This window comes from Papilio xuthus, unplaced genomic scaffold (assembly GCF_000836235.2).
Source record: "Papilio xuthus unplaced genomic scaffold, Pxut_1.1 DF825783.1, whole genome shotgun sequence".
NCBI classification, from domain to species: Eukaryota; Metazoa; Arthropoda; class Insecta; order Lepidoptera; family Papilionidae; genus Papilio; species Papilio xuthus.
This window is the reverse complement of record NW_013532866.1, coordinates 3,267,521-3,284,350: the sequence shown is the minus strand read 5'-3', so window position 1 is coordinate 3,284,350 and position 16,830 is coordinate 3,267,521. Positions and strand designations below refer to the sequence as shown.

The window sequence follows — 16,830 nt, the reverse complement described above, 5'->3', positions numbered from 1 at the left end:
ATTACTTATGTGTAATAAATCTATACTTCTGTAATCTTACTATACTAAAATGACCACTGAAACTCCGCACTACGTTCCATCATTGCCTCACCAAGGAAAACTTTCAAATAAAAAACCAGAACAATATATTTAAATATAAAAACTCCCTTATATACCTCCGCTGTATGTCCAGAGAGGAAAATATGCGCGGTTTCTGTCGCCCAGTCGATTCACCCAACACCGATAAGCTGGTGAAATAACTTACCAAGTTATACTTAGTAACTTAATATATCGAACATTTTAATTGTATAGAAGCTCCTGCTTTACTATTTGCTGATACAAACTGCTTGATAATCATCTCTATTTTATAACATCTTAAATTTTACATATGAGTAGTAAGTTAAAAAAAATTAAGAAGAAAATCATTTCATTTTTGGAGAAAAAAAAACTGTTGCAACGTGACACACTGTATCAATTATCATTTAAGAAATCATTTCAAAAACTCTTGTAGAATATTTCCAGAGAACACTTAACCTAAAAAGGAACATTTGGGTATACTTCTTTTTAAAATAAAACGACAATTTGTTAATCAAAAAATCTGTTAATCCAAAGAAGCACTCACATAATCCATATTGCTTTGAATTTAGAACACATTTACACAACACACAGTATTCCAATATATTTCTCTCTCGCTCACTCATAAAAAAAAATTACACTTTAATATTGAAATTTTACTAAAATTACAAAAAAAAATCAAAACCATCTCAAATATAAAGTTGAAAATTGAATATTGAGAAATATTAAACAAATGTATTTTTTCCAAAACAACAATCGGATAAATAATTCCCAAAGTTTTCTTAGTTTTTTTTGTAAAAAAAAAATGCCTGCCTTGATTTAATGTTGTTGAATAAACTAAATATTTGAATGCACATGTACCCATGTAATCATGAAATTACTTATTATTAAAAAAAAAAAATTTTTTTTGCGTTTACATACCTTTTGTCTAGAAAACAAAACAACTATAATACTGGATACATTTTCAAAATATATGAAAAAAATGTCACTAATACACATATTAAAATTTATAGAGATATAGAGTATGTATTATTTTGCACAGAATATTTTTTTAAATTCTATTTTATAACCAATTTTTTTTTTCATTAGCAATCAGTATTGCATTTTTTTGATAACCCATAAATTTATAGAGCTGTACTCTATTTTAGTCAAAAAATATATTAATTTTCTAAAAAAAAAAATCTTGTGATTTAGCAACGTTCAGCACCCATTTATAATAAATTTCCATAAATTTCATCCCACAATTTAGCTAGTTACAAAAAAACACAAAAAATGTAACAAATTAGTTAATTTAAGGGAAAACTAATTTTGTTCTTCATTTAATTGTGTTAAAAATGTTTAAATTCTACACAAATATCTTTGCTTTTAAATTCCTGAAATATAAAATTATAGACATGTTTTATTAAAATAATTATTTTCAATGAAATTACATGTTAATAAAAGAAAAAAAAATGAGCAACTAAATTGTACGTTTATATTTCAACAACATATAAGACAAACTGATATAAAAACGGCCCGCGTTCGCGAAATAATACCAGTACCACTCATCCTGATGAAGGGCTCGAAACTAGTCGGTGCCGCCACCGGACAAATATAAGTCAGTGTTTAGCCGTTTTTATATCAGTTTAGTATAATGTCTCACGAAACTTTGAATAATTTAATAACATATAAGATTTTTGTTAATTATTCAAGAGTTTTATTTTGTATTATAACATTGCTTATATCGTTCGGTACAATTTAGAAGATTTCTTTATTAAATGAATGCGTTAAATGGAATATAATTAACAGAAAATAGCCACTTTATAAACAGTGGATTATTCAACATTTAATGTACTTATTTCATATAATATGGAACTCTGGATGGATATAAGAAAAAAAAACGTACGTATGGATCACACCGCTACAAGCTTCACTCAAACGTACACATATGTACAAATTTATAAATCCCTAGTACTAACTTACGTACGAATAATATGAAAATATGGAAACTTCTATTATCTAACAAAAAAAAATTACTACTATGTTTTATACATATTGATTTAACAGTGATTTTTTAGAATTTAAAAGATTATAGATTGAATAATTTCGTAAATTTTCCTATTCACAAAAATAGAGATCGTTTTTTTTTTTAAAAATGTATGAAAATTTTTATTATTTTTAAACACGCTGTATAGGAGAGTATGAAAAGTTAATCGGCCCAAAATTACGAACCATTTTTTATAAGAATCAGGCTTACGGTAACATTTGAGTATTTGTACCAAAATCCAGTAAATGGGCCGCGAGCATTTATATACCTAGTTATTAGCTACGTCTATACTGTTACATCTCACTCGGTTCAAAAAACACTATACTATGACCGTAAAGAAAGTTTTTTAGTAAATAAAAATAAGCATCTAAACGTAGAAAAACGCGATTGAGCCAATGACTCGTAGATACATAAATATATTGCAAACAATATCACAAAGTTTCCTCACATAACCGCTTAATCTTTTATTATTACAGACTTTTAATAACTCAATTAGTATCGTTAACTTTTGAATTAAAAAACACGATATTTTAACCATGACATCACGACGATAAAGGAAAAAATTATTCCGGTCGCCTGTCGTGTTATGTTACATGCGTAGTAATATGTCATTAAAATTTCAAGGCTAGAATTTATTAAATAAAAAGCCAAATTAGTTCCTATATAAAGTTACAGAGCCACTCTAAAGAAGTTCTTTTCGAACTTTCAAAGAGTTTGACTCAAAACTGAGCTTTTTGTAAATTCACACAGATGTTAAGGTTGAAGTTAAACGCATTGCGTTTGACTACCTCTTTTCCGGTAAATTTGATGAAGTAAGTAACTAAATATGTATAAAAAATCGTAAAATTATGTAAGGAATTTCGAGATATTGAATTCACTTTCCAGAGCTAGGCTATTTTAGTTAATGATAAGATTTATTATATAAAAATTTTATGAACGATTTTGTGCTAAATTTGCATTAGAAACAAACAGAAAATAAACATGAAAAGTGGAATGTAACAAATGTCGTTCGAAAACAATCATTTCGAACATCTTACAATCTAATATGAAATGCGTGACGTCACGCGGCGGGACTAGTTCTCTGCACATCGTTCTTTCCATCAATACAAATTGTACACGTTCATAAACCTCAATTGAAATGGAACAATCCAAATTGTACACATGGGACAATCTAGATTGAACAATCCAATTTTAACATGTTCGGATATCTCAAACGTTTTATTTCAGAAACAACATGTATACAGATATGTCGCCGCGCTATAAAAAAAATAATAAAAAAATGTAAGTAAATGATATCGGTCTTAATTGACCGCTTACGCTTATTTATAAAATAATTCAATTCTTTGTTAAATAAAAATTAGTACTTTACGATTCTCTATTCAGCGGATCGAAGGAACAAAAAAAGAGGCATTGCGATTAAATAAAATCTGATTTTTTTTTAGTTACGAAAAAACTTTGTAACAATGAATACCCTGAATAGAATTAAACAATCTATTGTCCAAAATTGTGAAGATAAATGTTTGTATGAAGCAATAACATTTTGATTTGCACATTTATTGCCTATTTCGATATATTAACCTAATCCTTCTTGTTTCTCTCGAGCGGTCCAAGTCTTCGATCACGGATTCTGATTTAACCTGCATACAATTGAACGTTGTCAGTGAAACCTCTAAACACCACCCTCTTCATCTCCGGTCCGCCTTTTCTTGTTCACAATTTCAAAAAAATCACTAACATCCGCGTGTTGCCATTTAAAAAAACGATCTTTCATGGCAACACTTGTTCTCGCGTCGCAAAGATGCACAATACTAAACACTCCCTTGTTTAAAATATAAATAAAAAAATACATAAAAAAACTAAGTCCGTCACGTTGCAACAGTATTAAAGGGTTGTGGATAGACTATCGATATCGATATTTTAAAAACCGGAAAGGATACGACCGTCGACATTCGTTAGTAGAAGCGTACGGTTAGAAAGATAAAGTCGCGTTACACAAGGGATGCACGAGAGATGTCAAGTCAATATCCGTACACCTCTCAGGACGTCGAGGTTAAAACCTATAATACTTACGTTTACTTTTCAAAACTATCGATATGCGAAATGGACAACACTAAAAGCACGGCATTGCATTCGTTCTAACATTTTAATTCATCAAAATAAATAAAAATAAAATAGGCATTTGATTTTAGGGGAATACATCATGCTTTTGATCCTACAGTACAAACGGTCTGTTTAAAAAAGGGAAAAGAGAAACCGTATCGATCGCGATAGTGTTCGATGTATAAAAAATATATATAAAAATCGATATGTGCGTAAGTCAGTTCAGGGAGGTAAGGAGTTATAGCATCGTGCATCCCCTGTATCGACGCGAGACCAAAACAAAAAAAACGATAAAAAAATAATATGTAAACTATACAAAAAGTCGGAGCTCGGATTTAGAGGGAGACAATTCGACAATCAATAAAAAATATACAAATTGAAAATAATAAAAAAAAACAACACAGAAATCGATTATGACAAGAGACATTACGAATGGGTTAATCAATTCGAGTGACAAAAGTGAGAGACAGAGACAAGTGTAAAAAAATGGATATTATATACAACAAAAAAAAACTTCGAACAGTTATTTTAAAGCCCTTTCTGAAATGTCCCAATTTAATGTTAATTAGAACATTATCAAAAAGAGCTCAATTTCTGTTCAATTTCGAAATCTGTAATTTACGAGTCCTTTTCCACAACCCTTTGTTTAGTAGAACAAAAAACTATTTTAGGAGATAAACAAATCCCATTTAGGGCGTCAAAATCTATAGTAGTAGGTAGTAATAAAAAACAATTCCGACATTTAATGGTATTGGTGAATTGGATCATAAACAATGCATGACAAGCGGTGCTAAGCTGACACTGAATGTGGCAATGGAAGGAACACCTCGAAATTACAGCTAAACATCTTGACAGACATTTTGTGATACTCAAAAAAAAACATCCATGCAAAAATTTTTTCAAGTTAAATATAAAAAAAATGTAAAATAAAATTTGAACACGCTGTATCTAAATTTTTTATAACGAAAAATTATTTTTTTCTTTTATTATTTTTATTCTAGAATTAGATTATTTCAAACTAAATCTCGAAGACCAAGAGAAGATTTTTGAGTACCACAAATTGCCTTTTAAGATAACTATGGGATGTCCAAAAAGCATTAAATGCATTGATGATGTGACAATTACAGCAAAAAATAAGTTTGTTTGTATGTTTGTATGATTAGTAACAGTTGTTAGTTAGCGAGATATGTATAGAGTTATGAATAGTTAATTTTTATTTAGATTTTATCCCAAAGTTTGCCAGACGATAACTTTAATTAAGTTTAACACATTCAATGCTACTACGATATACAATAAACTGAACTTGTAGGTGGCATTGAATGTGTTACTAGTGATGTACCATAACAATTATCAACTTATCGATAAATTAAAAGTATAAAACTGATTTATATCAAATAAAAATATATATTCCAGATTTTTTGCTATACAAATATAATTAGAAATTTATAATTATTTTGAAACTATAAGACGTCTGGCAAAACGTCATTTTTCAATGCAAATTATAATCCCTTACATTGTTATTGAAAAAAACAGAGAACAATTACTTAAGAAACTCATATTAAATAAAATTTGAATTATTGCTATGAATTTCAATTATATTACAAGAACAGTCAATCATCATCAGCTCACTATAAGTCCCCACCGAGAGGCTCGGATACTACTCTAAGTTACGGGTGATTAGGCCATAGTCAATCATGCTGGTCAGGTGCGGGTTGGTTGACTTCACACATATCTTTGAATTTCCTCTTAGATATGTGCAGCATCACGATGTTTTCCTTTACCGTAAGAACGTCGGATAAATGTACATATGTAAATCGGAAATGGAAAAACACATTGGTACATTGCGGGATTCGAACCCAGGACCTGCAGATTGCAAGTCAAGTGCTTGACCACTGAGGCACCGACACTATACAAGAACACTATTCTATTATAATATCTTAGCATATATTTGTTAATCTACTAATATTTCTTATAACATTGCAACTAAACTCTAGAACTTCGAATTCGAACCCGACCTCGTGATCAGAAATCCGTACCCTTAAAACCTTTAAGCTATTGGTACTTTAAATTTACTATAGCTATCTCTGTTAAATTCAATAAGAATGAAAGAGACGACAATATTGTACAATTAGGACAGAGGTTACATTATAAAAGGATGTTATAAAGATGTATGTATGTATGTATGTGTGACTGACCGTTTGGAGAAGCGCGAGGAGAGTTTGGAGAAGAAGGAGGGGCGCGCCTGGTGCGGGGAGCCGCCGTCACCGTACGCCCCGCCCGCGCTCGACCCGCGAGATCGTGTTTGACCTGCCACCACAAATATTATACATACATAAAAACTATTTAAACGTCCTTATATCGCCTATAATAATGTAAAGAACGCATTTAATGGAGAAAAAAACTGTAGAGTTAATTCCCCTTTCCTATCCCTTCCCCTATGTAAAGTAAATCCTCTTCTCTTTCCTCTCCTTACAATAAGGCTGAGGATATAGAAGAAAACTTGTAGTGCTTCAGCAACTATAAACATCAAATAAACTTAGTTCCCGGCAATTATTTGATTTTTTTACACCTTTTAAACATTCCTTAGACCTTCACGAACATTTCAAGACTAAGATAAGATAAATCCGTTCAACCTTTCTCGAGTTTTAAAGAAACTGACGAACAGCAATTGATTTTTATATATAGATAAGTATTATCTATTAATTTAAAATCTATTTAATGTTTAATTTTAGTTTGCTTTAAAAAAACTAGAGGTGTTCATAACTTTAATAAATGTCAGCTTAGATTCTGCATCTCTACCTGGGTATAAAGAGTTATCCACCTTTACGCAGTAAAGTAGAAAGGAGGTGAACATACCTGAGTGGAAGGTGGAGCGAGAGGGCACATTCCTGGGGAACACGAGCGGGTTGGGGAACTCTCGGCGTGCGGTCGCGCCCGCGCCTGTACCGCCACTGGACAGGCTCGAGTTCAAGCTGCAAGGTAATATGTTCTTTATTACTATAAGCCTTAAGGTTCATTTTTCCTTTTTTTTATCAACTTGTACAGAATATAAGGCTGTTTTAAATTATTGTCATAAAAAATAAACTCATGTTTGAAATATTTGCAGGAACAAATTAATGAGTTTGAGTCATATTAATTTTGTTTGTGAAAATTTTTAGTGCGACAATATACACCTTTTTCTGAAGTAAACTGTAATAAAAGTACTACATATGTGTTATAATATTAAAATAAATATATTATATCGGAGTAAATTAAATATTAATAAATAATAAATACTGAAATAAAATAAATAAATTATAAAAATATAAAATAAAACATGCATAAGTTAGAATGAAAAAAAAAAGAAAATTTTCAATGTAAATATAAACATTATTATAAACAATAAAACAAAATAAAACTTTATTTTAAACTCTGTCCTACAAAGTAAACTTGTTGACCATTTTATCATGCTATGCAACCACAATAACATGACACCTTAATACGATAACGTAATAACATTACAACATGGTCCATAATCTAAACTTTTTATGTCTTATCAAGAATAAATTGCTAATTCTAAAAAAAAAAGAAATGAAAATATATATTATAATAAAAAACACTAAAATACGACCTGTTCTAAAAAAAGTCAAAATAAAACGCTTAAATAAAAAATATTCAACCATTGAAAATTACTACAAAAAAATCTAAAATTACTGAAAAGTGCAAATAGAATAGCGAAATAACTCCAGTGCTAAAAAAAACTCAAGTGCTTTCCCATTAAAATTAAAAGGCCTTTATAAGAAATCTAACGACTGTGCAAAGGGTAAATTTTTAAACAACATTTATAATTTCATCCATACATACATAAACCTCCATTCGCTCTGATAAATTTCATTGACTAATCCGTAGTAACAAAAATCGATAAAAAAGCACTCAATCACAGGAAAAATAAATCAATCAAAAACTAAAAATGTGCACGCCAAAGCCTACAAAAAATAAGAAGTGTCGATTCCAAACGCTTTAAAAAAATGAAACCGCTATAAGCCCCCCTACAGCTAAACCCCTCAAGGCGATAACTATGCGAAGCAAAGCCCTTGTACCTTGGGCGAGGCGGCGCGAGGTCCCGCGCGGACGCGTTATGTGCCGCGGAGTCAGTTAACGGCGGGGCTCCACTGCCAGACGAGATGGAGGCACTTTTGACGTGGGTCTTACCCCCCGAGGGGGCAGACCCCCCGCCGCCCGCGCTCCCCGTCCCCCCACCACTCCCGTTCACTCCCCCCGCCCCCGCCCCAGCCCCCGACACTCCCCCCACACCGTTCTTAGTCTCCGGTTGTGTTGAACTGTCGCGTTTGTAAAAATATCATGCTGTTAGTTGATGGCCCACATGCGATATCATCAATCATATCATATCATCATAAATAGGGATATATGTACGTTAGTTATATACGAAAGTGTACATTATAAATATATATTTTATCATAAATATATTAAATATGATACCGTTTACAAATTATCTAACAATTCTTTTATTATATATAAATAGGTGTATGGATAAAACAATGATCAATGATCCTTCGAGTCGGATTACATGGCGTAAGTTAATAGAGAAATCTTCACTAAGGGACTAAATGACCACAAAACAATTTAGATGCCTTAATTCATACTTCAAAATACCTTAAATAAGAGACAAACAGAAGATACAGCATGTTCTTTTTCTTCACATCATTTTATTTAACTTATAATTAAGTGTTTGCCTTCTGATAAGATTTAATATATATTTTATTTATAATAACTACATATCAGCTTAGAGTATACAATAAATTAGACAGTAATAATGGTCCTTCGAGTCGGATGTGCATACCTGGGCGTGTCATTGGGCGGGGAGAGTTTGACGGGTGTGGGATGCTGCGAGTGCGGCGCGTGCGGTGCGTGCTGCGCGTGCGGCGCGGCCGGCTCGAGCGGAGTGCGGCGCTGTCCGCCTGTCAGAGTGCGCGACCGCGGCTCCAGCTTGGGCTGCGCGCTGCTCGGTCGTGTCGTGTTCTGTACCTGATATAATTGCTTATTAAACTATTATATACGATTCATAATATGAATAAAAATACAAAAGCTAGCTTTTTATTGTTAGGACGTATAGTTAAGGACATTTATTTCTGGAAGTTGAAATAAGTGAGAAAACTTGATATAGCCTGTATAATATTCTGATTTATACAGAAAACAGGTGTGAAGTGGAAGCAATTCCGCCTTTCGTCTGATGAGTGTACTTGTCATAGGCCTAATTTTAGTCCTCTTTCTCTTCCCACCCTTTTTCTTATAAAGGATAGGAAGTGGAAGTGGACTTTCCGAATGAGAGGATGCATGGAAAGGTAAAATATTCTGTGCATCCTCTTCTCCGTCGATTAAAGGTAGGCAACGCATATGCAATTGCGTATGTCTATGGGTCACGGTCACTTCGTTTGTCACCTTATGATAAAAAAACACTGTATTAAAATGATGAAAATAGAAGTCATACCTGCATTTGAGCAATCCGCGCTGTGTTCTCTTTGATTGATGCCGAATCGATTGTGTTCTGAAAAAATTAACTATCTTATTAGTATCGTTAACTAATGGCACGAGACATAATATTTTGGACACGTCACTAATTAGAAATGAATATGATTGGATGTATGGATGGAGGAATTAATGGATGGAAGATATCTCTAGAACAGCTACATGGGTCTTTTGTTTTTAATGGATAGGTTATAATGGTTGAGAATATTAAAAAAAATATGTTTACAATAATCAGAAAGTCAAACTTATTTTATACGAGGCAGACCACATTAAATATTATGAAAAAGTAGTTGTCACCCGCGACTCCGTCCGCGCGTAATTGAAACTCAATCAGTAGTCTTTGTGTTCTTCCAGACTGTGTTTCATATTTATGCCTAATTTCAGCAAGATTCATGTAGAAATTCAGGAGATATCTTCAAACAAACATATATCCATCTAAACATTCTTATTTATAATATTAGTAAGACGGCAAGATACACTGATGTAGAAAAAAAAAAACAAAGTAACATACACGCGAGTACCGCTCAACTTTTTCGCCTCGCAAGAGACAAGGGAAAATATGGAGAACGCCAACCTTCGCTAGTCGGAGAGGCACCTCAAGAAGAAGGAACATGCTAATATAAAATCTAGATATAAATTACCTGTCTTTTGAAGTTAGAAGTGGTGGTTGTAGCAGTTGATGTTGTATTGTTTGCGGCGCTCGTAGTTGTGCCAACTGAAAGCCACAATACGACTCGTATTTACACTTCCGAATACTTCCATATACAAAATTACGAAGCTTTATAATTAACCTCACGCATAAAAATGTTATTTTCAAACCCATAATACATTATTAAGCTATTTTTTTCATATGAGCATTTACAGTAAGCGATCTCTATTATAATGTATTCTATTAGACATGTTATTCCCTAATTCAAATAAAAACAAAATATTTGTCAAAAATGACGCGTTAATTCAGGAAATTAGATAAATAATTTTGTTCAATATTTCGCATACTTTTAATGCTCATAATAAAAAAAACGATTAATAATGTCTATAAACATATCAAATATTAAAGCTTAGTAAAATCTCTAAAGTTAATAAAAACGTAAAGATAAATAAAATCATGCAAAAAGGAACATTAATGTTAATAATAAATACCAGCAATATTACATGTAAGGGAATTATTTTAAGCAGGTTTATTTAACTTTATTTTATAATTGTACATCCTGTATACTACATGCGTAACTACAGTCAAATCTGGATAAGACGAACTGTCGTCTTGAACGAACCCTTTGATTCCCAAGGGACCGCAATATTTATTTCGCTATACTAAGGGCCTAGACAAAGTGCATTTGCTCCGAGCGATTCTATAAGGAAATTTCGAAGAGTCACGTGATTGTCGCATGTCAGTTTCATACGTTTTAAATACGTTATGGAATCGCCTCGAAGCGATGATCGCTTATCTAGCCACGTAGGTTCGAATTTATACAGGATACAGGATGTATAAAATTATATCATTTTAACCCTTGCATACACATAATTATAATAATAAATGCAAATATTATCATTAATAATTAAAATTAAAATTTGTAAATACATTAAAATATTGTTAACAAAATTTATTTAGAAAATAATTTCTATATAAAAAGCTAATATAAATTAAAAGCAGCATATAGCATAAAAAAGCATTTGTGCAATAAAAATATAAATATAGGAATTTATTTTGTGTAATCGATACATGTTGCTCATAAATATTTAACAATTGTCACTTAATTTATCAAATCAAATCTATCAAACTTGTTCAACGTATTTTAGCTTTAAAATCATCAAAAAATGGTTAAATTTACACCCAAACAAAAACATAAATGATAGCTCAAAACAAGCTAAAAATCGAATATTTTTTCCCGCAAACAGTGAAACTTGCAAACAAGTACTTAAACGAACAAAAACATGCACACCCCAAGAGTAACAAGAGAGAGAAACTAATTAGGAGACACAAAAAAGGTTGAAAATTCAAATCAAGGCAGTGAAAGGTGTAGAAAAGCAATAAGGTGATAAATGTTAAGATGTATCAAGAAGTGCAAAGGGGTATAAAGAGGTGGAAGTAGTGGAGTTGTAAGAGAAAGGAAGAGGAGGTTTCCGCAAGAAGGAGGAGGTGTGGAAAGTGGCGGGTTACCTTGTGCACGCAGCACCTCGGCGCCGGAGGAGGCGCGGCGCGAGGCGGCGGGGCGCGCGGAGGCAGAGATACTGCGCTGCACGCCGCGGTGCGACGGCGACCCGCACGCGCCTGCGCAACGCCCGCCAGTTACCCTCACCCCTCACGCTACTCCCCCGCCCTACCCCTACTACCCTGATCCGGTGTATGTACCCAAAGTGTCACATTTGGTGTACATGCGTTCCAATAACCGCGTCAAGTGCTCAAAAGAATGAAAAAGGTCGCGTGAATCAATTTACAATCGCATATAAATCAATCGAATGTTTCTATTTTTTTTTAATACTAATTTTCCTTGAAAGTAATTTAATTTGGTTTTCTTTTGTGTTAGTTTTAAATAGTTTTGATATCGATTGATAATTGTAATCGAATCATTCAAAACTAATTCGTTCCCGTTAACCTTTTTGTGATTATTACGAGATAAAATATTCTGATAATAAAAATCCTTTCTTCCTATTTTATTCTATTTAGTTTTATATGCGAAGATATACTTTGAGCCCCGTGAGATATACGAAACAATATACCCAAGGCAGGGGGAATAGTTGTGACAGGTAGACGACATATCAAGCACACATAATAGACAATAAAAATAAAAAGCGATACACAATGGATTTCCAGAGTGATAATAAATACAAAAAAAAACACATTCTTGACAATCATAAACCATAAACACGGATGCAAAGGAAATGTCAATGACTGTCATTCAGTAAAACATTCAATGGGAGAAAATCTTAATTATATACTACAAATGAAAGAGAAGAAAGAAATAGTGAGAATTCACACATTAAATAAAAAAAAACAATCCATAACATATCTATCTAAACATTCAAAACGTCAAAGAATGACAGATAAGTGACATTTGCTTTCGCGCCAAAACAAACGTCACGCGGAGACGTCACTTATGGTTGTCAAGTGTAATATAGATTATGTACCCAGTTAGAAAGCTAAGCTCCCTCAATTATGCCCTAAGCGCAATTTAAGCTTAGTTTTGCTCGAAATATTAATTATCTATTTTATTGCAGCTTTTATTAAATTTAATTAAAATTCAAAATATTACTTAAACTATATGAAAATATCAGATATAAGAAAAATAATCCTCAATAATTTATATGCAAAAATAACCTATTTTTATAATTTCTTCAAAACAGATAACAAAAATTAATCGAATCATTCGATTCAAAATCGATTAAATTGAACGATATTTACATATTCACTGACCTACACGACAATAAATTAAAAAAAAAAAAAACTGTTCTTAACTTAAACATTGTAAATCTAACATAGCATCTGGATACATATCGTCATCTCTTTCATACGAATTGTTAAAAAAAGAGACAGTACATATGAATAAAAATCAACAGTACTGAAGGAGGAAGTATTGAGACATGACATAAATCCTTTGTCGTGAATGTCGCGCTTTCATTACAAAATCAAGTGTCAGAATGATTAGTGAGGGGACATAAACGTCGACATTTCAGTAAGGCTAGTGTTGTGCCAGTACACCGGCAGTATCGGATTTTCTTCCTAACAATATATACATATATAGATATAAAGACGTAGGTACCTGAGTGCGCGTTGGCTTGCTGCGGCTGTGTCTGTGGCGCGGCTGCATTGCGCAGAGACAGAGACGAGCCCGACCTACTGCCGTCAGACTCCGGCTGGAAGGACGGACAATATTCATATTTATTATATATCAACTAGCTTTTATCCGCGACTCCACCCGTGCTGAATAAAAAACATAATTAGTAGCCTATGTGTTGTCCCAGGCTATGTTTTACATTTATGCTAAATTTCAGCGAGATCCATGCAGCAAATCTGAAGATACCTTCTAGCAAACATCCATCTATAAATCTAAACATTTGCAACTATAATATTAGTAAGAGTAAGAAGATAAACTAGATTTTACCCGCGACTCGGTCCATGCGAAATTAAAAAAAGGGGTTAAAAAGTATCCTATGTCCGTCTCCAAATTCTAAGCTATCTCCCCACCAAGTTTCAGCCAAATAGGTTAAACCGTTCTTGAGTTATAATGTAACTAACCTAACTTGTCCCTATCTTACAAAAAAAGAAACAAAGATCTGGGATGGAACTTGCCATATGACTTACCGTGGGTTTCTGAGACCAAAAATCCCATTTAAAACATATTGTTATCTCTGTTTTGTCAAAAATTACAGGGATGAGGATATTTTATATACAGATAAAGAGATTTTTATCTCAGAAACCAACAGTAAGAAAAACAATTCCTGCAAAAACTTTAACATCGCATTTCTCATTTAATTTCCAACTCTGCATACGACTAATTTAATTTGACAATTATAAAATATCAACTTACATCAGTACTTTTTCTTCCCAGCAACAAATACGTCGCAAACACGTCGTCATATTTCGCCTCAGCCAAAGAGAACTCAATCTCTTGTCTATTGTAGCCCAAGCACACAAGCGCCTCTGTGGACATTAAAGTTCACTTTAAAACTAGCACAAGACCATAGACTTACATGCAGATAGACATGGAACATTAATACAATATTTAAAAGCAAGCAAATAAGTCTACACACAAAATACTAAAACAACCAATATATTTATTGTCGAATTCAATAGAAATGAGAAATTTAGTTTATTATTCCGCTGAGTGAAAATATCATATATTATCCTATGGATTTATTTAGGAAAGTTTTACTGTTTTAAATTGACATGATGATGATTGACATGTCTGTATTTAATAAGTCTGTGAATACAGTCTTATAAAGGTAAAATTTATGACCTAAAGGTCTATGTTACCAGGTCATAAAATTAAAAAAAAAAGGTAAAATTATTTAGAAACATCTTACTAATATTATAAATGCGCATGTTTGGATGGATGTTTGTTTGAAGGTTGGTTCTAAAGATTTAGAGGAGCTAAATGGATCCCGCTGAAATTTGGCAGATACAGGACACAGTCTGGAAGAACACAGGCTACTAATTAAGGTTTTTTCGTTCTTGCTAGTTTGTTAAAATGTTCCATTTGAATTGAATTCGACTCATACTATTTTCTAATATCTAATCCTACTTGTTTATATATCTCTATATTTACTTATGACACAATTTTATTTTAATTTGATTACAATGATTGTGTATTTTTCAAGTTATTTAAAAAAAAATCGAACTATAAATTACTTTAACTTATACGAAAATTACTCAAGGAAACAAAAATATATAACGTTTCCTAACTAATAAGAACATTTTTCACCTAAAATACTAATAGAATGCAAGCAAATTCAATTATTTCCCTTACATACCTTACTTTTTTAACTAAAGTCTTAGCATATACAGATTTAAAGCTATTTCTCTTAAAGAGAATTTTTATTCGCAACAATCATTATCTACCTAAACACCTTACTAATCTAACACAACTATAAACATGCAGACAAAAGCGAAATTATAATTCTGTCTCATCGGATCCATAATCTGTCATAGATTAAATATATCAAAGCTTAGCACACACGCATGTTGATTTTGACAGTTTACGTCACTTTGACAGATGACGTTTATTTCAGGTCGTTCCGTTCGACGCACAACAAGACAGAATTGTCGAATACCACATACACGATGAATTAACATATAAAAAAAGACTAACAATTTCGCGTCAGGTCACATACCAACTTGCGCTGTGCCGTTTGTTGTGTTTGCATGAAATGTAACAACGTATTTATAAATATATTTTTAGCTAAGCAGTGATATGAGACATATAGATATTATGTAAAATTAAAATTACATTCTTTTAAATATTTTTTTTTTATAAAAACAACTATGAGATGCTCTCGCGGAATGAAAACATTATAAACGCGAATATTCGGATGGATGGATGTTTGTTTGAAGATATCTCCAAAATGGCTGCATGGATCTCGATGAAATTAGACATACATATAGAACATAGTATGGATGAAAACTTGGGCTACAAATATTTTTTTTATTCCACTCCGACGGAGTGGTGGGCGACAGCTAGTCTAATAATATAGTCTATGTCACCCGAGGATAGTGTAGCTTAACAACAGTGTAAAAATTCAGATCAGTTAACAAGTTTCGAAGTCTATTCAATACAAACAAACAATCAAATCTTTCCTCTTAATAATATCAGTATGAATAATATGGAGATTTTTCTTATCACGAAGGTTAATTATCTTTAACAAAGTTAAATATACGACAAAATTAATATCTTTTGTGTAAGTTAAAAAACCTTTTATTATTGAGAATAGCGCCATCTAGTTATTCCTTATTAAACGTTGTTATGCTTTTTGTTATTTTACAGTTCGTTTAAAACTCTGTCTACATATTTCATATCACAGTGTAAGCAAAACCAGTATCAACGTACTTATTCCGTTATTAAGTATCCCACAGTACTTAAGGGTGTTTTAAGTAGCATTAGCAAAGTAAATAGTTGGCATAAGTAGCTGTTAAGACTATTTAGCTTTGAGTTACAATTTTCTGTTTTGTCGTTATATGTAGTTTTGTAGTGTAAAAGTTTACATGAAAAGTAGTCAAAACTACTTGTAGACTACAAGTAGTTTCCTCTGGAATTATATTATTTTTATTAGATTTTCAGTCTCTTCTTCCAATAACAAACTTATAACAATATAATTTAACCTTGAACCTATAAGTACCTATTTCTACATTAATAAGGTTCAAAATCGCTTGCATATATTTCTTCACAGTAATCACCACTTTATTACTAAGTGTATAAAGTTGCAATTCCCTCACCTATCCGCTTATGATCTTTGAAATCCTGCTGCGGCTCGACGTACGGCCTGAGCTCGTCATCTTCATATCCGGTGTTCATCCACTTGTCCCGCATTATATTCTCTAAGGAGGCGCGCTTCGCCGGGTTCAGTACCAAAAACTTCTTCAGTAGATTTTCACAATCCGTGGACATGTAGAATGGTATTCTGTTTATATA

General features: G+C 32.3%; 1 protein-coding gene across 10 annotated transcripts in view; it reads right to left on the bottom strand.

Annotated features, from left to right (window-relative positions):
- Positions 1-16,830, bottom strand: part of par-1 — a 131,927-nt gene that overhangs the window by 4,240 nt on the left and 110,857 nt on the right. For 6 of the 10 annotated variants that reach the window (XM_013323054.1, XM_013323060.1, XM_013323058.1 and 3 more), the window contains 10 exons: positions 16,635-16,819; positions 14,233-14,345; positions 13,465-13,558; positions 11,865-11,975; positions 10,348-10,421; positions 9,669-9,725; positions 9,021-9,205; positions 7,037-7,152; positions 6,376-6,487; positions 156-227 (listed from right to left, as the gene is read on the bottom strand). In XM_013323054.1, the coding sequence (XP_013178508.1) occupies positions 156-227; positions 6,376-6,487; positions 7,037-7,152; positions 9,021-9,205; positions 9,669-9,725; positions 10,348-10,421; positions 11,865-11,975; positions 13,465-13,558; positions 14,233-14,345; positions 16,635-16,819 (1,119 nt within the window). Of the gene's footprint in view, positions 1-155; positions 228-1,434; positions 3,718-6,375; positions 6,488-7,036; positions 7,153-9,020; positions 9,206-9,668; positions 9,726-10,347; positions 10,422-11,864; positions 11,976-13,464; positions 13,559-14,232; positions 14,346-16,634; positions 16,820-16,830 lie in introns of those variants that run through there. The other 4 variants (XM_013323055.1, XM_013323057.1, XM_013323059.1 and 1 more) reach the window with 3 other exon arrangements.